At 41.9% G+C, this 24,272-nt stretch overlaps 1 protein-coding gene across 1 annotated transcript in view; it reads right to left on the bottom strand.

Moving 5' to 3' along the window:
• The window catches only part of FAR2 (fatty acyl-CoA reductase 2), a 438,652-nt gene that overhangs the window by 116,133 nt on the left and 298,247 nt on the right, over nt 1–24,272 (bottom strand). The window contains exons 3-4 of the mRNA XM_085652334.1: nt 16,310–16,485; nt 2,970–3,149 (exon numbers count right to left, since the gene is read on the bottom strand). Of these exons, the coding sequence (XP_085508460.1) occupies nt 2,970–3,149; nt 16,310–16,485 (356 nt within the window). The remainder of the gene's footprint in view (nt 1–2,969; nt 3,150–16,309; nt 16,486–24,272) is intronic.

Genomic DNA, 24,272 nt, shown 5'->3' with positions numbered 1-24,272 from the left:
GGACAGGGCAGGTCTACGTTTCGGCATCACGCGCCACAACTTCCTACAATTATAGGAACCATGCGCTATGCATATCCCAATATGCAATTCTCTAAACGCTTTAGAAGCGGAGCTTTTCCTGGTAAGTCTGACCACAAGCCTAGCGGCTCAATTTTGAACAACCTGGAGACTGTCAAGAAGTTGCTTAGGGATGCCTACATAAAGACTGTTACAGTAATCCAAACTCGAGGATATGAGGACAAAAGCTACTGTTTTCCTTGTGGCCAAAGGGAGAATATCAAAGATTTTTTAGTGATTTAATCAGGGAAAAACAAATTCCAACAACTGACAGGACTTGTGGCCGAAAGACAAAATATTTTCAAATTTTACTCCTAAATTTCTAGCCACCTTTAAATAAATAAATAAATCCATATTTGTAAAGCGCAACCATATCTCCCCTCAAGGCTCGGGGGCCGTCTGAGAGATTAAGTGAGCTATTGCCCAGAGTCACATGGTGCTGAGCTGAGCTGCCGCCGGTGTCCGGAATCAAACTGCGAGACCTGCGCTCTGGAGTCAGCCGCTCTGGCTGCTGCACCACACCTCTCCCTCTACAGGGGGTGGAGGGAGGGGTAAGGGCACAAAGTCAGGCCACCAAATGTTGTGGTATAGCAAATTGTGCTTCCCAAATAAGAGCATTTCTGTTTTGTGTATATTGCATTTCAGATGATTGCTTTCTATCCAGCATGTAATGTCAGTAAAACAATCCTTAAAATTGTGTTCTGACATAAAATAGTTTTTGAACAAAGCCAAAATCAATTGAGCATCATCAGCATAGGAGGTAGTTGAAATACCATATGAGCTAATCAGAGATATAAGAGAAGCCATGTAAACATTGAATAAGGAGGGGTTGAGAGAAGAGCGCTGCGGAACACCATGGGTTATTGATTTCTCTTCAGACGAAAACTGCCCAATAGACGCCATTTATCTCCTATCTACAAAGAAAGATTCTAACCAGGACCAGACCTTGCCAGTAATCCAAATTTCAAAGAATCGCTGAAGCAAAATCTGATTTCAGGATGGTATCAAATGCTGCTGATAGATCTAAAAGGATCACCACAGCGTTATGACCCCTATCCAGCGTCATCTTTATAGTATACGAGATCTCCAGCAGAGCTGATTCCATAGAATGTCTGAGCCTAAAACTTGATTGTAAATGGTGCTCATGTAAAGTGTTCCAATATTTTTGGGTTGAGTTTGCACTATGTAAAACGGCAAAAAAACACTTATTTCATCAAAGAACCATGGAAATGCAGTTTACCTTAATCTTCACAGTGCCTCACTGAATCACACACAAATACTCCAATTCTTTGCTGCACGGTTATTCCTGGGCCTCTTATGGCATGCTTACATCTGAGGTCACTGTCTCTCTTTTGGCTCCCTATTAAATAGTGACTTTTGTTCGAAACACTTTGTTTTTGTTATACTAACTCTGGTCCTTTGTTCATCATCACTTGATTCTATATCAGCCCTCGTGACTGTTGAGATTCATCTTCCCCAAAGCTCCAAAAGATACCCTAACGCCTGGAACAATATCCATCACACACCATCACTATCACTGACCACCTATTTTTTTGAAGTGCACTACAGACATGGGTTTTCTTGAATGCTTTCTGAGCAATATCCACTGTGCCTTTCAGCTTTCTTCTCGCACCAGGAAATGTTCTAGAGGTCGATGTTGCACTATATAAATGGCATTCAATTCAGTGTAATTCATGGTAGCAGACTGGATTCGACCCGATTGCCTAAAACTCGACTCCAACAAGGCAGAAGTACTGGTCTTCGGCAACAATACCTCCACATGGGACTCCACCTAGTGGCCGTCGGAGCTAGGACTAACACCCAGACCATGCAAGAAATCTAGGGATCATTATAGACGACAAGCTCAACATGACAGTTCAAGTCAACGCAGTGTGATCATCCTGCTTCCACACCCTACGCATGCTGCGGAAGATCTTCAAATAGTTGCCTTAGAACACCAGACGAACCATCAAGCAAACACTCATCAACAGCAGGCTGGACTACAGCAACACTCTCTATGCCTGAATCTCCAAACAACTCCTACACAGACCCCAGACCATCCAGAACACCTCTGCAAGGCTCACAATCAATCCTTCATGCTGCACCCACATCACACCGACCTCAGAAAGCTTCACTGGCTCCCCATTTACAAGAGCAGCTGATTCAAACTTCTCACACACACATACAAAACCCTAAACAACACAGGACCAGAATAGCTGAACAGATGCATACACTTTAACCAACCCACTTGACACCTGCTCACTCTCACTCGTGCACACTCCCTGCATTCGCAAAAGCAAAACAGGCTGCTCATTCTCCGGCTTCAAACCCAAGACATGGAATGTCCTCCCTCAACACATCAGAATATCCTCCTCACTACTTGAGTTCCACAATAAGCTGAAGACCTGGCTTGACGTAGAAGTATTTTGTGGACCACACACCTGCCCAAGCACTTGGATACTATATCGGATGATTAATGCGCTATGCAGTGTCTTGGTACTATCACTAACACATGTAATAATGATTGTTGCAATATATACTACCTGGGGTATTACTTGGCTGTCCAGGTCAGAAATTAATATTGGGTGTCAACTGTTACTATGGAAACTGTAAATGTGATTGACAGCCCATGAGAATGGCATAATAGCTCTAGAGATTTTTTTTATTCTTAATTTAATTCTACCAACTGCTGTAGAATTGATTGACTATATAGAAAGGTTAAGGAGATTCCAGAGTCTTCAGTGGTGCAACACAGATTGTATACACCTAGGAAAAGGGATTTTATTATGCCTGGGAGTTCCAAGGATATCTGGATCACCCTAAGTACAATATTAACTCATGTAGATTATTCCAGAGGATACACAAAATAGTTTTGTTAACCAGAGATGCACAATGAAAAAACAACAGCTTACTTCACTGATTCGATAAGTTTTTTGGGCTCAACTGGCGGAGGATAAACAACCTCATCGATGTGCATTCGGTTGCAGTTTGCATAGGCTGTTGATATGTGGATGAAGGCCTCAAGGTTTTGCATCAAGCGAGCCAGACTTAGAAGCTGCTGAGTGGCTTTGACATTGAGCTCCACCGCATGCCTATGAAAGAAGAGAGCGAGACATAATGAGCTTGAGCACAATAACAATGGAGAAGGAGACTTTAGATCTCCCATTTCATTCTAATACTTACACTGTTTCCATACAGTTCCTTTTTCTGCAACACAAGCAGAAATATCCTTCTGATATCATATCACTAAATAGTTAACAAGAAATAAGGCCTTATTCACAAAGTTAAACTTACACCTTTGTGTGAGTTTACAATATTTGGGGTATTCACGAACTACGAGCTTAGTTTTACTACAAATAATTTTACAAGTGTGGAGACTCTGCACTTGTGGGGGAGACTCCGAACATAAAAAGATATGCCTGTTTTAGGTGCAGAGTTCTATGTCCCGACTGCAGAGTCTCTGCTGTCGTAAAATTGCTACTAGTAATATTAAACTCGTAGGGCCCAATTCACAAAGGCAAACTTTCCCTTTTTGTGTAAGTTTACTGTTTTTTCGTATTCACAAACTACGAGTTTAATTTCTAATAGTAGTTTTATGACTGCAGAGATTTCGTAGTAGGGGTGGAGACACACGCACATAAAAAGAAGGGGCAGGCCTCTCTTTCTATGAGCAGAGTCTCTGCCACGTGTGCGAAGTCTAGGAAGTGGTAAAATTACTTTTACTAAATTCAAATTTGTAGTTTAATAATATTAAACAAATTAAATAAACCTACAGAAAAGTTTATATTTGTACATCAGGCCCATAGTTGGTGAATACCAAACAAATTGTAAACTTACACAAAGGTGTAAGTTAACCTTTGTGAATCATTTCTAAATTGTTTTATCTAAGAAAGCTTGCAATATGCGTTCTCAATCAATTCACTCAATCTAGAGGCAATTCCATTTTCCTTGATTTTTAAGTCCCTAATTTTCAAGAGCATATGTGATGTCTTCATAAAGAAATAATGTTCCACTACTAGAAATAAGAACTTGATCATTCCTAAACATAACATGGCAACTGCTTCAGCAGACTACCAAGATCCTGACTGAAATAGGCAAGTATTTATAAATGCAGTAGGTCTGGCCTTGCCCAGCCCTCTCTCCAGCACTTGGGCATGGGAAAAGACATATGCATTTTTCAGATACAAGATTGGTAAGGCACCTACACTTGGAAACGTTACATATATTAAACACTCACTCATGTCTACTAGTCTATGACAATCCAAAGAGCAAAGAAGATCATTGTTGTCAGACAGTAGTGTGTCATTGCCTCTAACAGCAGCATGCATCATTTGGCAGTAACATGAATCAGTGGTCCCATAGAGCATATGCAACATCCTAATCAGCTCTATAGAGTTTTGTTGTTTGGAAATACATTCTATGTGGATATCCTGAAATTCTGGCATGGATCAGGTCTTTCTGGGACCTACATTGGATACCATTATCGTAGGCAATATGGGCATCAATTGCCTCAAGTATTTTATACTTTGATGGCCCACAACTAGAATTACCTCAATGACTCCTTAAATTAAATGTGCATTAATGACTTTTCACTATAACTAGCATTAATAAACACTCTTTATACATGCATGTATGTATATATGTGGTATTTCTGTAGCTCAAACCTAGGCAAAAGGCAGTGGAGGCTGTACATGGGAAAAGGTGAGCTTAAACTCAGAGAGTAATAGTAAAGGAAGCTGAGTTGTGGATGCTTAAGGAATTGTGATGTAGTGTTCTTTAAAGAGATGAGTCTTCAACTGTTTCCTAAGTTGGAGCAGTGTTGAGGTAGTCCTGATGGATACAGGGATGTTGATCCGGCTCCTGTGTGCAAACATGAAAAAGGTCTGTTGTTTTTCTTTTTAATACTTCTTAGTCTGCCGTCTGTTGGTGTCCTTACGTCAGGTGTGCCAAGAACCACCGGAGATGATGTGCTTGTCTGCGAGATAAGTGGGGGTGCTGGCTGTGATGGCTTCGTAACTTATGCAGCTGGTTTTGAAGATGGTAGCCAATTGAGTACCATCAGTAATGTGATGCTATTTCTTCAGGCCCTGAATGAGACAGTGTATAAGATGCCCCAAACGGGTGCAAATGTGGAGTCTGGGAGGCCATGGATTAGGCCATTATCACTATACCGATGCAAGTGTACATGGGCCGAACAGCAGTTTTATAAACGCTTTCTGAAAAAAACAATTTGACTTTCTTTAGAAGACTGAGATGGTTCCAGGCCGTCTGTGGTTTTTGGAAATATGCTCATTGAGGGATAGATAAGTATCAGGGGTAAATCCAAGTGATTTGGTATTATGTGGGCTGCAAAGCCATCAAAGTTCATGTCATTTAGCCAGGTTTGAACTGTATTGTGTTTGTCGTTCTAGGCAAATAATAGGAATTCTGTGGTTGGGTTGAGCATCAGGTAGACTGTACATCCAGACATGAATGATGTACAAGCAGTGACTTTCAAGAGTTGTGTATCATCTGCATATTGGTAATTCTTGATTCTGTTATCTGTGAGTAGAGCACCAAGTGGCTCAATGTAAAGGTTAAATACGACAGTACACATAATGGTACCCTGGGGGACTTCATATGTGATAGTGAGCTTTTGTGACTGGACAGTTCCCCTGTGAACAAACTGGTGTTGGTTGGAAAGGTAGGATGAGAACTAGTAAAGAACACAACTTGTGAACCCCATTCGTGACTGATAGGGGCGCATGAGGGTAGGATGCAGGAGTGATCATCATCTGTGGCCAAGAGGGCATTATCTATGATGTGTAAGGTGGGGGTCTCTATGCTGCAGCATGATCTGAAGACAGACTGTCAGTTGTACAAGATATGATTAGCACTGATGTGATCTTGGAGTTAAACATAGACTACTTTTACACTGATCTTGCTGATGAATAGTAGGTGAGTGATAGGCCGGTAGTTGACGAGTTCATCAGAGTCTAGTGTAGGTTATTTAAGAAAGGGAATAGTCAGTATTATAGCCTTATAGCCCGCCGTAGCGGGCTATACCGGCTATTAAAGGCCCGCTGCAGCGTTAAAGGCCCGAGCCGAAGGCGAGGGACTTTAACAAAAGCAGCGGGACTTTAATAGCGGATAGCCCTGCTACGAAGGGCTATAAGGCTATTAGAACATTCTGCCACTAGAGGGCAGAATGTTCTAATAAATTAAACAAAGGCTTCTCGAAGCTCGAGGGGATTTAAATCCCCTCGAGCTTCGAGAGGCTTTTGTAAAACATTGGAATGTTGCTCTGCGGGCCTTTACCGGCCTGTAGAAGCATGGAGCACTCCATTGTCTACAATGGAGTGCTCCACATTCCAATGTTCTAATGAGCTTTAAAACCCTCACTCAGTAACCACCTTTAATTACCCACAAAGTACAGTAACTAGTGCCAATGGCCGCACACTGTAATGAGTATTAACAGCCTAACCTAGTAACTAGCATTAAATCCCACATTAATGGCCCAACACAGTAATGAGCTTTAAGACCCCTATATAGCAGGAAGCATTATTGGCCCCACACAGTAGCCCTACGCAGCGAGCATTGCTGCCTAACATTTACTGCAGGTCCACATTATCAATGCAGAATGCGAGTCGCCAGTGTCATGCCTCAAAGAGTATGAGTGGCCAAAATACTGCACACACATGCCAGCAGCTCAGCGAGTGGCCCCCTCATCAGACTGGCTTGAGTCACATGCACCCAGGCCAACTAATCAATGCCACCTAAGCAAAATTGGACAACCAGGCTGGGCCAAGCATGTAGCCAAAGTCTTTTTTACATGCAATGCCAATTGAAGGATTTTCTTTTGTGTATGCAAGACTAATTTATTTTGTTTCAGGAAAAACATCTACATTATTTTGCCATTGACTGCACCGTATGGCATCATGGTTTACCCTGAAATGGTGGAGCACGAATTGAAGGTCAGAAATATCGCAGGCCAAACATTTAGCAGGATTTTGCTAAAAACAGTATTGTCAGACTGGAAATAAAATATTCTTAAAATAGTGATGCCAATCTTTTTTGTTACAATTGGGGACCTGGAGAATAATCATTGCTGGGTGGGCTGGGACTATGCTGACCCACTGGAGTGGGAAGGATGAACCACTGCTGGCAGTTCGATGCTGTGATGTGGAGGGTGATGCCACTGAAGTTAACGAAGTCTGATGCCACTGAAGTCAATGGAGGCTCACTTTTGGTGAGCAGGTGATGTAGCTTTGTAAGAAGAAAATGCCATGTCATTAAAGTCAATGGAGCAGAATTATTCTTGAAAGGGTGACAAATACATTTGATCTCTTCGAGGTCCTGAAGGGAAGACATTGCTGGGAGGGCTATGCTCTCTCATTGGAAATTAATGTTAACCGAATCAGTGTAAGCAAACCATCACTGGTAGGGTGAAATAACTCAAAGAGGATTTTCACTGTGTTTACAATGTCTTCAGATCAGAATGCATCTCTTCCCTTTTCTGGGCAACAGTGAGTTTATTTAAAAAACTATGATCAAAGAGCTTGACATGATGCTGAAATCTCAAATGGCCTCACTTCCACCATTCATCTTGTTTACATTCTGGTATTTACAATGTACCTGTACTCCCAGGTCTCAGCAGGTCTCTGTTACCTCAAGAGTACTAGTTTCTTTCCTCCCACCTTGAGCTGTAGCCTCACCTCTTACCTCTAAAGACCTCGCAGTTGTGGTCCACTCTCAAGTTATGGACTCCAGGAACTAGGCAGAGGGGGCAGACTGCCTCAAGCATGAATGGGACTGTTAAGTGTTCATACATGAAGGTCTGACAGGAACACAAATAAAAGAAAATGCCTTCAGAGGGATTTCAACGGGTGGGAATGCATGTTCCAGTGGAGGGATTACTTTGTGTGCATTCAATGCTAGCTGAAACATTTTTTTAGCATCCATGGCAAGATAGATGTTTTCCCAGCTAAAAGTTTGGACCAGCTTTTTGGCCTGCAAGGAGGCATTTCAGGATCGCAATAACAAAGTTTGACATATATAGCATTGTGCCCCACTGAGTTCCAACCTGAAAATGCTTCCCATCATTTTCACGTTGGATTTGCCTTCTAGCAGTAACATATCAGAAAGATTGACGCGTCATTTAATAATGGTACGGCCTGCCTCCATGTATGACTTAAAATCGGGAGATGGAGGGCTGTAGAGTTTGCTTGAAAATTTAATTATCAGATATTTTGTCCTTCTAGTGCTCTTCCTCAACACACATTTGCAAGATATTCTATGATAGTAATGAACAGTATATTCAGTGTAGTATCTTCCCCTTTGAGAATGAGATACCGTCCCCTTTGAGATGTTCGCAACTTTTCTAAAGTTTGCAATTGCAAATGTGGTCACAAATCATTGCTATATCTCAGCGCAAACTGCAAACAAGAGAGGATACTTTTCATACCTACATCTAGTGCAGAGTCAGACTGGGACTTAAAATAGTCCTGGAAACCAAAAAAAAAGTGGCCCCCATTACTGAATTAGACAGCTACAAAAGTGTTCCATGTCTGCAAATCGGGGCAGTTTTGAATTTGTTAAGATACGCTGTTTAGATGTTTTGCAAGGAATGTTAGGTAGACTGCACGGATTTAAACTTGCTGCAGGCAATGTTTGTTTTAATATCAAGGAAATCAACAGTAAAAACTGGCCCATCAGACCATAAAACAGGCCCACAAACAGCCAAAACAATGACCCACACACTGACTAGTCAGACTAGTCCTTTCAGGCACTCTCCGATTGCCCTATTAGCCAGTCCAACCAAGTCTATTTGTGAGTCAGAATGTGTCACAAAACCCTTTTGTGATTAAGAAAGGGGGTACTCTTTAGTTTCATAACTAGTAAAAAATCCCTTTTGCGATCTCAAGCCATCTGGCTCTGTGAATAGCAGAGTTTGCGATTGCAAAGGGGGTTTGTAAATTAAGGGCCAGATGTATCAATTTTGGATTTTGCGATTCCATAATAGCGAATTTTACCGATTCGCTATTATGGAATCGCAAAATGCAATGTATGGAGGTTTCGCAATAATAATTGCGATTCCTACATATTCCTGATTTCCAACTTGAAATTGCGAGTCGCTAAGAAGGAATGGCTTTCCATTCATTCCTATGGGCCTAGAAGCCCATAGGAATGAATGGGAATTGCATGCGCAATTTGCGAGTACCCAATAGGTACTCGCAAATTGCGCATTCAAATTTAAGGGGGCAAGGGTGCTAAATGGATACCCTGTTGCACCCCTGGAATATGGATGTGTGCACATGTGGCGTACATACATGCCCTTAGGGCATGTATGTACGCCACATGGCACCTTGAAAAATGCAAAAAAGTGAATTCTTCATGGAATTCGCATATTAGCACCAACTTGAAGTTGGTGGTAATCTGCGATTCCTTAAAGGCAGGTCGCATATTTTTTTTGCTTCCTGCATTTCACTAAAGGAATCGCAAACTGCGATTCCATAAATGCATTCGCAAAATAGGGAATCGCAATTTTTCGATTCCCTATTTTGTGAATGCCTTTTGGGATGATACATCCCAAAAGACTTATTCCCGTTCGGAAACGGGACGATTTTGCGAATCGGCCTGTTTGAGAACGGGAAAAACACTAGATACATCTGGCCCTAAGCCTCTAATTCCTTATAAAATCACAGAAAAGGTGCTGCCATCTGAAAATGCCTGAATCGGACCCCTCTGGCGAACCTTAAGGGTAATATTAGAGGATCTTTGCATTACAGAGCATAAGGGTTGATTTATAGTTTGGCTGATTTGCAACATCAGTCATAAGCGACCGCCATATTTAGATTGTATTGATGTCGATGAACTCTAAAGAGAGCGATTAGGCTGCTTTTTGGCAGGTGTGTCTTATCTCCCAAATTCTAAATCCGTTAAGGTGAATGCAATTCATTAAATGAGAGGGGTTACATCAGTTTTGGCAAATATATCTTATGCTTCAACCTTAGAACTGACCTTTTGATGAATTGAGACTTTCTCACCAAATCTCTTAGAAACTACTTTCCACAGGTATTGCAAAGAGAGCATGTTCTTTCTGGCATAACCTATAACTTAATGTGCTAGGGCTACTGTAGATTAAGCATTTCCGAGGATGTGGTGTTTCCCAGCTTAATGTGGTATTGCAAACTGTACACCTAATCCATCATCTGTTGCATAGTTTGCATTTTTTAACCAAAAACTGCTTTAAGCCTCGAACACAGGAAATGTTATTATAAGAGACAATGTTTGTTATAGCTAACCAAAAATGTGTTCCAAAACAATACGAGGAATCGATTGTGACTATTTGGTTAAAACTTTTAACAGCTTTTGCGGACTTTTGGGAAAAGATTGTCAACAATCTGTGGGTGAGTTGTTTGGGACAAATAAGTGTGAATTGGAGGTTCATCCAAAGTCATGTTCTGGGGCTAACCAATTCATGGAGAGCATATTAACTAAAGCTATTGAAAGGGCTAATAGTCGATAAACATCCCGACAGTCACAGGTCCAAATGAGTTCCTGATTGTATTGTACCAGAAGCATGGTATTTATTGGGTCATCTTCAGGATGCCATTGAGAATAGAGCATTCCAAATTCTCAGTCTGGCAATCACTTGGCCCCTGTATACAAAAAAGCAATAGAAAAGACTGCTTTCCCGGATTGTGGGTTTGGGTGCATGTTTCTGCGTCAATCGTAACGCGGACTTGATTTTCCAATTGGGATCCTTCATCCAGTGTTCATGCTAGAAACTTGCATGTTAGAACATTTCCCATTTGAGTGGACTTCTCTTTGGACACAAGCTATATCTGTGTCCTTTGTGGATGCTTTCAAAGACTGGATTAAGTTATCCACATGCGAATATCGATTGGGACAACTCGGAGTGATTCCTTGCAGTACCCAGACATTAACTGCAACACTGTACAGACGTCTCTTAGAAACATGACTGCACATTTTTTGTCCGATTTGACTTACTGGCATCCAGATTCAACGAATGGAACTTTGTCCATTTAGTAAACATTTTGCCCTGATGAAGTTCCTCTAAAGGGAACAAAACGCGTTGGCTGTTGTCCTGTGTTTTTATACGAAGATTAATAAAGAATTTTAAAAAGACAACTTTGGACAATTTGTAACTTCCCCTGGTGCTACCTCCACCCTCTTTTGAAGCAAAAGAAAAGCCAATGGATCTGGCTTTGGCCAGCTGGTGCGGTGGTTAAATTTATTTAAGTTTTATTTCAAAGATGTGCCACAACAATACAAAAGAAAACATTCTGCTGTCTATACATAATAGAAATGTTATAATTTAAAAACCCTGTGCATCTAATTTATTAGAACAATAAGGGTGCTTCCTAACAAGCAAGTGTATTAAAAAAAAATATAGATTTCGTTTTAATGCACATCACAGAAAAATATGATCCTCATTTGTGCCAATGTCTTTGAACTAATGTAACTTGGATATATAGTTTAGTTTAAACACACCAGGACTACTAAAGACAAAGAAATACAAAATGGAAAGGCAAAGCACTGGCAGGTAAATAATTGGCCCGCCAGCCCTGGCACTGATTACACTTGAGGGGGATCTGCACATTTGATCAGGAACTACAGAGAACTAGTGGCTAAAGTGGGGTGAACCAATGTCCAATGCTGCATACTGTATGCTGTGGTGAGTGGAGAGAAAATGTGAATGAGAGCTGAACAGACCAAAGAATGAAGAGCGCTGACCCAAAGCCCTCTAAGTAGGTGTATTTTTTTTATTGTTTATTATGAATATTTTGATTACATGAGGCTGGCGAGGCAGCAAAAACGAATTCTAGGCCTGACCTAAAAAGGAGCGAAAAGTGACACAGGTAACTTCAGACTTATCACAATATTGGATATTGAAATTGTGTTTTTCATATGTCTTGTTTCGAGCCACCTTACTGTGTGGGGCTAGAAAGCTGGTGTGTTACCTATCGAACAGCTTGGGTTTAAGAAAAACTTAGGAATGGTGGAAAATGTTAGGATGCGAAGTCGCATTATTACTAAGTTGTTGTGCTTTGGATGCAATCATAATGCTTATGTGGTAGATTTTATAAGGGTGTTTGATGGGATTAGTAATAAACTGCTATGGAAAAAGCTGACCACCATGGGAATGGATGGCTGTTTTACGAAAATAGTACTTGGTTTGAACTCAAATGCATGTTTCAGGGTGTTTATGGGCAAAAATGAGCCGTATAATAGCAAAATTCAAATCCATATCGCTTTAAAACAAAGCTGTGCCATTACATCTACTCTTTTTATCCTGTAGCTCAGTAACCTCCCTATCTACTTATTTAGGGCTACGTCCTTCCTGTCAAAATTGGAAACATACAGGTTTCCATTTTAATAAAAGATGATGATCTGATATTGTTAGAACAGACTCCCATCGACCCTTTTCAATTGTTGGATTGTTTGTCCTTTTATAATAGCAATATTGTTTATTAGAACATTGGAATGTTGGGAGCTCCATTGAAAACAATGGACCGCTCCGGGCTTATAATGGCTGGTATAAGCCCGGAGCACCAACATTCCAATGTGTCTTTGTTCACAGCTCTGGCTGTGAACAAAGACTTCAGGGAGCCTGAGGGGATTGGAATCCCCTCGTGCTCCCTGAAGGCTTTGTTTTGTTAGAACATTCTGCCCTCTAGTGGCAGAATGTTCTAATAGCCTTATAGCCCTTCGTAGCAGGGCTATACCGGCTTTTAAAGTCTGCTTTGTTAAAGTCCCTCGCCTTCGGCTCGGGCCTTTAACGCTGCAGCAGGCCTTTAACAGCCGGTATAGCCCGCTACGGCGGGCTATAAGGCTATAGTAGCAAACCTGAGAAAAACCAATAATGGGTGCTGATTTAGAGTTTGGCGGAGAGGGTAGTCCGTTACAGCAGCAACGAAGTACCCTGTGCAGCGATGGAGTACCCTCTCTGCTCAACTGAAGGCCGCCTGTCTGAATTAGAGTACAACAGCCGCAGACACTACTCTGTCTCTGTCGCTGATACACTATTCTGACGGTCTGACAAAGAAAGACCAGTCAGAGGTTTAGCGATTTGATCACCCGCCCGATTTAGAGTGGGCAGTCGAGTGGTCAGGTTTTACTCTCCCATACTACTGTGTAAAAAAATGGCAGTCAGAGGAACATTGGGCAGATATGGCAAGCAGTAAGGCAGATCTTATGAGATGTGCCTGCAGGGCAATAGCATGTATTTGGAAAAAAAAATGTAAGATCAGAGGGATTACAAGATGTTTTATTTTAATTAGTAGTTGGAGGTGAAAATAGATGCTTTTTGCAAAATGGGTGGAGATGGAATGTTTGGTGACGATGCTGAAAGTCAGTGATTTGTAATTTGGACCAGGAAGGAGGGATTGCAGCTTTATTTTGGCCAACAGCAAAAACATGGTTTTGGGTGGGGATTTATATGGTGGCTGGACAGCCATCTTTTGCGGATGGATAAGTAGTGCAGTGATGGATGTCAAACTCCCTTTGAGGAAGCAGATGGAGGTGTCACGGCGTACCCTACTTCGCGTATGAGGCGCTAACTGGCGTTTCCTCTGCTATCACTTATAGGGTCTGACTGAAACCCTATTAAGATTTTCTCATCCAGGTTAAGCTACAATAATACTGTTTGACCCGTTGTGTGACTGATTACTATAATACAAGGCACCATTTATTGAATCTAGTCAGAATGTAGTGTAGGTTTCTTACGTTAGGTCCTGAAGAAGCGCCACATGATAAGTTTTGACAGATATAGGCGAGAAACATGTTAGCCTTATTTCAGACCAACTCGCTCTTCATGCTAATTTGGACCATTATATCTTAAATTAGTGTGAATGTTTTTAATTAGGCTAGTGAGTGAAATCATTAAATAGTTTGGCACTGAGCATCACTACACCTATTTTAACCCACTCTTTAACACCACTCTACACACACCACTTGAGCCAACCAACACACCCCCACTTCACCATAAGGCTCAAAAAGATCTCTGGCAGAGAGACCCCTAGTGGGTGCCCACCGGGCATTGCAGCGCCGGCCTGACGGGGAGCTCTTCTAATGATGAAGCATGAGACCCATCTGGGTGTGTAATGGCCCTTGCCCCTATTGGAGCATATTCCTTCCTGTGTTTCTCTTCTAGTCTTGAGGACCAGCCCCCCCTCTCCCTGTTTACCCATAGAGTGATGGATGTCAAAGGCAGTGGATACTTTCAGCCAGCTTATCATTGAGCAGAGACAACTATATCCTGGGGGACCGAGTGCAGTGGCTACAGCAATGCTTAAAGAGGTAAGTGGCAGAATGGGACTGTGAAGTCCTTCACTGAGTAACAAAATGAGCCTGAACCAGGAGGTTTCAAATTTAGCTAATTCACACCTATTTGAGATGAGGGTCATTATTTCCATCAAGGATTGTCCCAATGACCTCCGGTCTGATGTTATTGCGGAACTGTAATCAGTGGTACTGACAACCACTAAGAGGTGAAGAAAAATGAGGAGCAAGTCTCTCTGTTTCTTTGGAAATATTTGGTAAACCGCATTCGATGGATGCTCTTTTGTAGTGTCCTTCGTAGGACACCAGCTCGGCTGAAAGAGGACCTGTGGTATGGAAACACTAGATACATCACTGCTCGGAGACAGAAGCCCGTCCAGATAGGGCTCCCAACACATTTCTCTGTTATAATTTGGGGAAGTCAACATCAGTGCCAAGCAGGGGCGCAATGAGCACTAATATAAGTAAGGGAAATGGCCTGTCATAGCCGAATTGAGTACTATAGACATTCATGATTAGGGTGCAGTGGGTTCTTCACGCGCTGTACCCTGGTGGCAATAAACAAATAATCGCTACAACCCTGTCAAAAATATTACACTATTTCTCACCAAAGGGGTCAAAGAAATGCGGCATGAATTCCTGTATCTTACCAGATGTGGGTTTGGGATGAGATTACATGCTACCTATTTATCTAATAAGCATTTGTATAAAGTCTTGTGCATTGCTTTCTGCTTATTTAGCAATGTTGTAAACTTGAAACTATAAATGCAGTATGGGTGGGATTCCAATCATCTGCATACAGGACCCCTTTCTGATATCCCTCTCGATAGCACCAATTCCTTTGTCTAGCCAAAGGTCAGTAGGAATATTGCTGTATTCTGGAGGCTCCTCATGGTTGCGCTATGCCCGCATAGTCAGGAGCAATGCATTCGCGAAGTATAAGGCATAAGCGCCTAGCTGTCTGCTTCTGTTTTTTAATCTCTTTGAGGTTTTGTTATACTCGAGATCAATGTAGATGACTGGGGATTCCTTCTTGCTTTGTAATAGGGGGCATAGACACCAAATCTTTCTGCCGATAACATTTCTATACACTGCAAAGGATTCCGAACTTTATCATTTACTGAATAATTTGAATGCTGACTTCACATGTTCTTGCTTTTAAAGACTCCGGCGCAGTCTGGCTATGTAGTTCAATAATTATTGCTTTTTTGGTCTGCTTTTGGAAGTGCTGTATGCACCCTAAAGTAGTAGTCCAGCCAAGCCATTGCCAACTATGTTGCCAGTTCACCCTTGATCACGGTGTTCAGTGGTTCGGGTTTAAAAGAATAGATGACATTGAGCAGATCGCCAGGTTTTTTGCCTAACTGGTGGTCGGTAGTCGATTCCCAGATACATGGACATTAGGAAAGGGGTGAATGTCTGGGCTGTTCCATCACCCCAGAGGATCCCAATCTTCAGGCAAGGAGAATATTCTTGTAGGCAGGGATAATCTAATCAATCCAGTGACTCACCTAATTAATATGCATCTGGGTGTTGTCTGCCTTCATTTGAACGTCTACTGCTTATTGTTTGAGGACCTGATCAAAGGGATGCATGCATTAATTGAACAGTAGTGGTAATCTTGCCTTGCCTTGTTGTTTTTGATAGGATACTTTGAGCAGTGTGGTTTTGCATAAGACCGCAGTGCTTCTTGTCTGTAACTGGGGAAGAAGTAGTGGATCCAATATAGAGTTCTCCAGTGTTTCCTGCCCTGAGTGTGGTGTTGCATTGTACAACCTATTGTTTTTTGTTGGAAGGTGAGGTCGAGGTTTGGGATCATTGTGCTAAGGGCAACATGTTGACTTGACCTTTACCTGTTCCATAGATACAGCAACAACAATTCCTACTAATCACTAATGGAAAGCATGGTACCAGGGACCCAGATACTCCACCACCTGAAGCCGCATGTGAAGAAAGTGATACATACTTTAAGGGCTCATCAAAGCGAATTGTTGCAGCGCAGTGGAAGATGATGTTAACACGGGCCAGGAGCTGCTGCGTGTCCTCGGAGCTGATGGCCAGGTTAGGATGTGTAAGTTCAGCTCTGATGGGGACGATCTTCTCCTCGAAGTCAGGATGAACTTCTCGTACTCGATCAAAAAGCTGCAAGAGAACAGAGACAACATCAGTCTTTGCAGTACTGTCCAGTACTTCAGCAAGTGGTGACTAGTCCTAGTCTAAACTGCAGCTTGTATGTCCTTTGCTCTTATTTGCTTAGTCATTCTAGGGATTGGTTTATCATTTCCCTTGCCAGAATATTTATTTTATTTATTTAAGATTTGTTTACATAAGTCTACTTTACCTCTGGTGCATTTTACAGATAACTGCAACAAGAGACCGAGGTCTCTGAAAATACACAGAACAAGAGGAAGACAGCCTCAATGATGGGAGAAAGGTAGAAACAATAGTAAAAAGTAGAAGAACGTCCCAGCATAAAGTAGCAGGGAAGGTGGGCAGTAAAAGTAGGGGTTGATTAAGTCATTATAATGAGCAAAATTATCTTCATCCGCTTCGACTGTAAAGGGTTGGTTAAGCATTGAAGTTAATGTCAAAGAGTATGGTTGTTATTTGCTTTATAAATGGACGAAATGGTACTCGCCATCTCAGGTCTTCAGGAGTGAACTCCACAAAGATGAGGTAGCTCAGGACAATCATTCAGATGCTGCTGAGTTAGATCTGAATATTTTAGTTTCCAATCAAAGAGTTTCTTTGCTTTTGTGGATTTGATTATTAGTGCCCTGTAAAAGTCTGACATGCACTACAGCAAATTTAAACATTCTGAGTCGCTGGTCTTTTGCACATGTTAAATTTGCTGAGCGCACCCTGTAAAAATGTCCTCAGGTCACTTTCAGCAGGTCAAACGTACTGAAGTTTACCAGGGGGAAAGTCCCAGTAATTACCAGTGTGTGCACATTTTGGTGCAGAAAGCACCAATATATGCAAGTTGCTCTCCATTTGGGTGGGGGATAATTATGATAGGATATTTCTTATGGCGACTGGTAAATTCTGAACTCATGGATATCAAATTTTATTGGCTGTATCAAATATTGGCCCCCGATCTGGGGTACTCGTAATCCGGGGCTAAGGGTTTTGATCCCTCCAGATGAGTCGAGGTTGGATGTTATGTTTTTAATCTAAAGCTTTGACAGTGAGGTATGCATGCTGGAAATTGATTCTTGCCTTCAGAGGTAGCTAGCGAAGGTCCCTCAGCACTTTCTTTCATGGGAGCAAGCACGTCTTTGGTGGCTTCGATGAGGAGGGCATTCCTTTAGTCTATGTTAGAGATAACAATAGCTTGTGTAACTGCTTGGAATTCAGATTGATTAAGAAAGGATAAAATCTTTTTAGTGCAGACAATGCACCTCTGACTGGATTCACTGTGTTCTAAAGGTGAGGTCTGGGTAAATCCAAAAGACGTGGGATTTTACGTCTGAGTGAAAAGCTGTTTGTTTTTTGTTCCTTCATCCAGTCAATGTTGACTTTTGTATGGTGTCCTCCGGTAATGAGAATAAAATCTGTTTTTTAGGTTTTAATTTGAGGAAGATTGATGATGTCCATTTTATCAAGCTTGTAGGTAGATACACAATGTGATGATGTTGGTAAATGGTGCAAATAAAGCTGCGACTGCAGCAAATTCATGGTATTTCCATCCTCACAGGCTGTGTACGATTCCTGAGGTAGGATAAGTAGCCACTTTGAGCTGTTCTGGTGAATCCAATGCGAGTCTTCAGGCTTTCTATGAGCCTCCAATGATCCATCATATCAAAAGACACTGAGAAGTCAAGAAGGACCAAAGGGCAGGCCTCTCCATTCTTCAAAATGTACTGGCTGTCATCTATTGCTTTCTTTTTTTTTTTTTAAAGGAAAGAAATCTTTTTATTATTTGGTTTACATGATTTATCATTTTCTGAAAATTTGGAGGCGGTCATGAAGTTTAATGCATCAGCACAACATAAGTTAATAAAGTGGAACTTTTTTTTTTCCTTGAATTTTTATTGCTTTTATAAAGAATACAATCACAACCACTGTTAACAGGGTTAGCCAAGAGTGGATAAATAGTCGTTTACGTATAGCTAGCACCTATTGTTTGTTTTTTGAGAGTGAAAGAGATGTAAGAGGGAAAGGACAGACAAATTAGTGGTGAAACCGAAGAGGAATAGGACAGACAAGAGAAAGATGCATTCCCTGTACATCACATTTGTATCAGCCCTATATACTGCATTACAACTGACGGTGTACATTACATTTGCAACAGCTATACATACTGCGTTGTCTCTGATACCCTTTCAGGATGTTTTAAGTCCGCTTACAGGGCCACCGGTGTTATGTTAGGGAGCAAATTTTTGAGCGAGGGTCGATACGTTGTTTGTGGATACCAACTGTTTATGGGGGTTCATACGAGTCAAGGTAAGTGTCTAGAGCTTCCCACATCCCTCTCGAGGACGCTTTCCAGGGTGAGACCTGTAGCGCGATATTGTCTGCTCCTCTGAGATGCGTGACCCAGTTGATCCATCCTTTGTAGCTGGTTTTGCTTGTGTCTTTCCAGTTGGCTAGGACCATTTTCACAGCCGCTGTCAGTAAAAGGTCCATTAAGGTCCATTTCTTGTTCAGTTCTCAAGTTCGTACGCATGAATGCTGAGGTGAGGGTGGAGAATTCCGTTGGTAGTTTGCATTTAAACACATTATTAATGAAATCAAAGATTTGATAGTTGTCATTTTAGTACCTCATCCTTTGCAAAAGACGGATTTATAGGTTACCAAATGATTTTTATTTTTGTATAAATTTTAATAACTTGATGTTAATACAATTTTGTGTCAATCGCTTCCCCAAGAAGAGAAAGATTTGCTTCCGGTGTAAGTAGGAAAAATAATTGGATCCCATTGCCTTGTCTTTAGGGGTGAAATCTGGCCGACTTTAGACAGTCTTCCTCCAGGGAGCAGTTCGTCTCATGACACCCAGCTTTGGGGCAAAGTTTAATGGGACTGGATATCAGAGGCAGGTAGAGGATAAACCAAGTAGAAAGTGGGTTTCAGAGAGTTGGCAATCTTCACAAGTTGTTCTTCAGGGAGTGGAGAGAAGTTTTTGCTGTCAATGCGAAAAATGCAGATTAAAAAACTGGAAGGACAGGCAGGTTCAATTAGCTTGTCATTTGCCAAAAAGTAATTTCAAGAATGTCCGAGTCAGCAGTTAAAGATTCTGAATTTTCAAGGTTTGACTGCAATTATCTTTAAAGGTTAACTTATCTCTTAAATATAAGGGAAGACATTTAGATTTATTCAGGTATGAGAGTGACTTCTAAAAGCAGACCTCCTTCAACAGGTAAAGGTTAGCCGCAAAATAGGGCTTTATGACATTTGTGTTAATACAAGCAAAGTTATGATTTTTTTTCCTACTTTCTGTTCAACTTCATGCAAACAAATACCTTTTTTCTAGGAGTGAGTCTAACAGGCGTAATTCTCTCTAGTGTACAAGTGAGAGGCGTAATCCAGCATTTAGTACTATTTTCATAGTGCAAAATGCACCCTTGTGTCTTATATGGGCCTGAGGAAGCATTTTGCGCTAAGAAAATAGCACTAAATGCTACAGGACATGAACAACAGTAGCCGGCAGCAGCTCTCTCTCCTAGTTCATTGCTGCTGTGCTCTTGCCGTAGGATTTTTGCCCCAAATTACTTTTACTCAATCTGGTTTAATTGCGTAGTTTCTGTAATTTCGCATCACAAGATTAATGCATAATTACTGAAATTACTCTGATTACGCTGGTGTAATTAGATCACCTAGGCCTATGTTTTTTCGCGAGTTGTTAGCATGGCGCTGAAACTGTCTACGCCATTTTCTTGGGTGTAAACAATAAAGTCGGATGCGCGCTACAGTTAACAAATTTCCCCACGTGGGTTGCTTATGCATAAAATAATCGCTTTTATGGAGGTGTTTTCTGCTTTCACTCCCAATTCATACACAACGATACAATATAAACACCTGATTGATAAAAGGATGTAGGACAGTAGGGCCCCCGGACTCTTGAGATTTGTTATCCAGGGAAACAATATGATCATTTTTCTTTGCTAGTAGCTCTCTTGTCATTTATAGCACCATTGTCTAAGTTCCTCCTGCAGTGAAGCAAATCCTTATTTAACTGATAACAGGAGCAATGATAATTTTTTCCTGCATTCTGGGTTTGAAGAATCACTACCATCTATTTTATGTACCACACATACATGTTAGCACAGTTTATGTGTAATGACAATGGGTATGCTGACACTATCTATATAGCAGAATACACTTCTTAAAAGGTTGAACAAAGCCTCAATCTCACATCAGCATAGATGACAAAGACGTTAGCTTGTGATAGGGTAAACTGGTTATGTCCATGGGTAAAACGTTCGGGTGCATCACAAATCTCACTATATTTAAGTAGTAAAATGTCCAAGTAGGGGTTGTAAAAATATAATAACTATTCGTTGCCATTTGATACAACAATAAAGTTCATGTTTATTATTCCATGCTGCTTTTACATTTGTTACAAGGTATTTACATTAAGAGTACTGGAGACTCAAAAATAAATAGACAGCAAGTGGTAAAACATTATTTCCAAAGATGATATAGAGCGCTGCGTTCAGTTATTGTGTGGCATGCATTGTAAATGTTGTAAAGACTTTTAGTGGGATTTCATAGTCGCTTGGCCTTGAGGAAGGTGAAAGGGATTCCATCCATCCTCCTTCCTTAGGGCCTACATCTCTGTGTGTTTTTCTCAATAAGAAGCATTCTACGTTGTGCACTGTGCCAGGCCTGCACATGGGGCACGATGCCGCAAGGAATAACTAGAGGATGGTCACTGCATACACAAGGAGCAGTGAGCATGACTGGGGACAACTTTACTGCAGCATTCCAGGGGGACTTCGAGTCCCAGAACACCGCCGGCGGCCCCGCGATTGCCCACAGCAGTTCATGCTGATTCGGGCACTATAAAGAGCATTTGCTTTACCCGCTTCCAAGGGCGGGATTGTCTACCGCCCGTCAGGGACCAAAAGAGGCTGGGCTAGGCCACACCTCTAAGATCTGAGACCTGCGACCACTATGCAGTAAGTTCTTTGGCTGTCCATTTGTTCCCCATTTTTACCAGAAAATTTGCTAAACTAGAGTGTGAGCTGTGCTGACATGGGGAAGAGAAAGTCCACCTCTGTAAGGGAGAACCCACGGGCGGGCACCATATTATCCTATATCACCAACGCTATGGGTGCTCTGGAACAGGAAAATGGCTCAGTTGAAGAGCAGTTGTGCTCCGCCATGATGTCCGCCATTGGGAAGGGCAATGGGACAGAGTCTAGTGATCCAATTGAGGTCAGCTGTAACTCCAGAACTACTCAGAGGCACTCAGGTACTAGAGTGAGAAATATGTGTGCAGGGAATATCACGAATGAAACAACTATCTCAGATGCTGCACTCAATGTGCCTGCTGCACCAGTTCCATCCGATTCATACTGTTCATTGCCCAGGCTAAGAAGAAGTCCCCCCAGTGCAGAAAAGTGAAGGCCATACTGGATGCCCGGCTGATATCTGGAGAGACTGCACTATTTGCGACTGGGCCCCTGCACCCGTAATGATAAAGCTAGCAAAATCACTTGCATGGAGGCTAAATTTGCAAACTTTATTTCTGCTGTGATGGATTGCTGGAGCCCAAATGCAGTGGACACCCACCTGGGCTCCTAGTTAGGGATGTAAGCACAGATACCAGAACAGATGGGTCCATGCAATAGAATAGAGGGACTGTTCAGCTCCCTGTTGGTCCTCTCTGCAAACACAGGTGCTTCAACAGTGCCCTCTCCCAGTTCGAGAAATTCATGGTATAGAGGGCAGCTGCAAGGTGGCTTCAGATGATAACGCGGCTCGATCATGTGCCCTGAGAGAAGATCAGCAATTAACACCTACTAGCACCTTCTCTAACAGGCCCCCACACTCTTCAGCTACCTCCTCAGGCCACTCCTTATGTGTCAGTCCTTCAAGGAGTTGCTATTGAAGCCAGGCACTTGCGAAAACTTTGGTCAATTGTTGAACAAGATAGTGCAGTGTGTAAGCAGGAGGGTGCACAGCTTAGGACAACTACATAATGAGATCAACTATATGCAGAGGGTTTCTTGGGTAGGTAATCTTCCAAAACCGGACATCAACGATTGTATAGCTGTTCATTTTAGGAATAAGCTACTGTCAAGCATATTATGGGCAGACTGAGTGACAACACACAGTCACTCAGTCATTGATGTCCTTCCACTGGGCTATTTCTACAGAACAACTAATATTCCTAATCATCCATTTCCAAGTATTGCAAACCCTGTCACTACCATGAAGAGATTTCTACCCTTTACAGAGGTAGACCAACTAGATTGTCTCGCAGACAAGTCAACTGGCCCCAAGATCTCGGTGGGCAAAGATACAGGCTGTATCATGCCTGCGAGAGTAGTTTGTCTGCCCATTCCCATGGAGGAAAGCCTTGTCACTATGGGTTCTGGATATAATAGACGCAGAGATATAAGATTCAAATTTTGGAACATAGCAGGACTGGGCATAAAACTGGAGAATTTAAACTGGTTAAAGTTTATTAAACCCCAGGCAGTTCTTTGTTTTCAAGAAACCTGGTTCATAGAACTTGTTTTTGTGATGCGTTTGTGACTTACTCTAATCTTGTGATACCAGGAACTATGGGCAGAGCTAAAGAAGGTCTGGTTACATTGGTGGCCCTTACTTTCTGATGCCGGATCATATGAACAAATCATGCTTTGCCGTACTATCAGATCATAATTATAAACTGTAAAAGAGCACATATAATATTGGTCAATTTTTATAACAATGTTTTTGATGCTGGTAACTCTGCCTTAGTGAAATCTTTGCAGGAGGCTAAAGAGCTGAGTTTGAGTAATTCCAATGGTAGCTATGTGATCTGGTGGATGGGTGATTTCAACACCAAACACTGTTCAGTGTCCTCAGCCATGTCATGTGGCCCGCTGAATGCCAAAAGGGAGCCCATTACACATTTTCGCCATTGACCATATGGGGATGAACTCAATCTGCTGCTAATAAGGCATAATCTGATGTTCGTATTCAATTACTCAAACAGTGGCCTAGTTACTACTCCTACATTTGTTGAGTATGGTTGAATCAGCCAAATCGATTGTATTGTATAATCTGAGGGCATGGGTGGGAGATTACGTGATTGTGGACTCCCCTCTGAGCTGTTGTTCGAATGTGAATTTACCTTGAAAAAACAAAGACATGTGGCGTTCGGTAAGACAGGAACAATTGGTTAAATATAACACTTCGGCTGGGAGCACAGTTACAGAGCTGGAGTCTGAGGACTGCCTCAAAGTACAATTGATCTGAGAGCTATTACATACATTTTCGGAGCATCATAAAACAATTCATAGATCTTTTTTAGGAAGAGGAATGTGGTCCTAGTCATGGAGTTTTAATTATTCCCACCTGATTACAAATGCAGGTGGGTCTCACCTTGTATGGACACAATGTGGGCCAGTAGGTGAAGTGTCCAGAAGTCTGGCATGCGGAGTGCATGATTACTACATGTGCCATGTCCTGATTGTCGGAATGTTCCTAACTACATGTGACATCTAACGTTACGGTGTTCTGGAAACGTGAGCCCCTCCAGCCATGTGTGCTTTATTGGGGCCAACCTCCCTGAACCATTGTGGTGTCTTTGCCTATATATGGGACTAATCTGGGATTTTCCTGTTTGCACGTTTGTCCTGCTGGTTACGTGCCACCCCACCTGTGATCTGTCAATCAGTTGCCTCAGGCATAGGTCAAAGGGCTTGCCTGACTATGTATTTCTGACTCGTGGTTGATGGAGAGGCCATATCAGGTGATTTCGACAACAGTGA

Source organism: Triturus cristatus, chromosome 4_1, assembly GCF_964204655.1.
Source record: "Triturus cristatus chromosome 4_1, aTriCri1.1, whole genome shotgun sequence".
Classification (NCBI taxonomy): Eukaryota; Metazoa; Chordata; class Amphibia; order Caudata; family Salamandridae; genus Triturus; species Triturus cristatus.
Note: the sequence above shows the minus strand (reverse complement) of the source record. Positions and strands in the feature narration are given on the sequence as shown.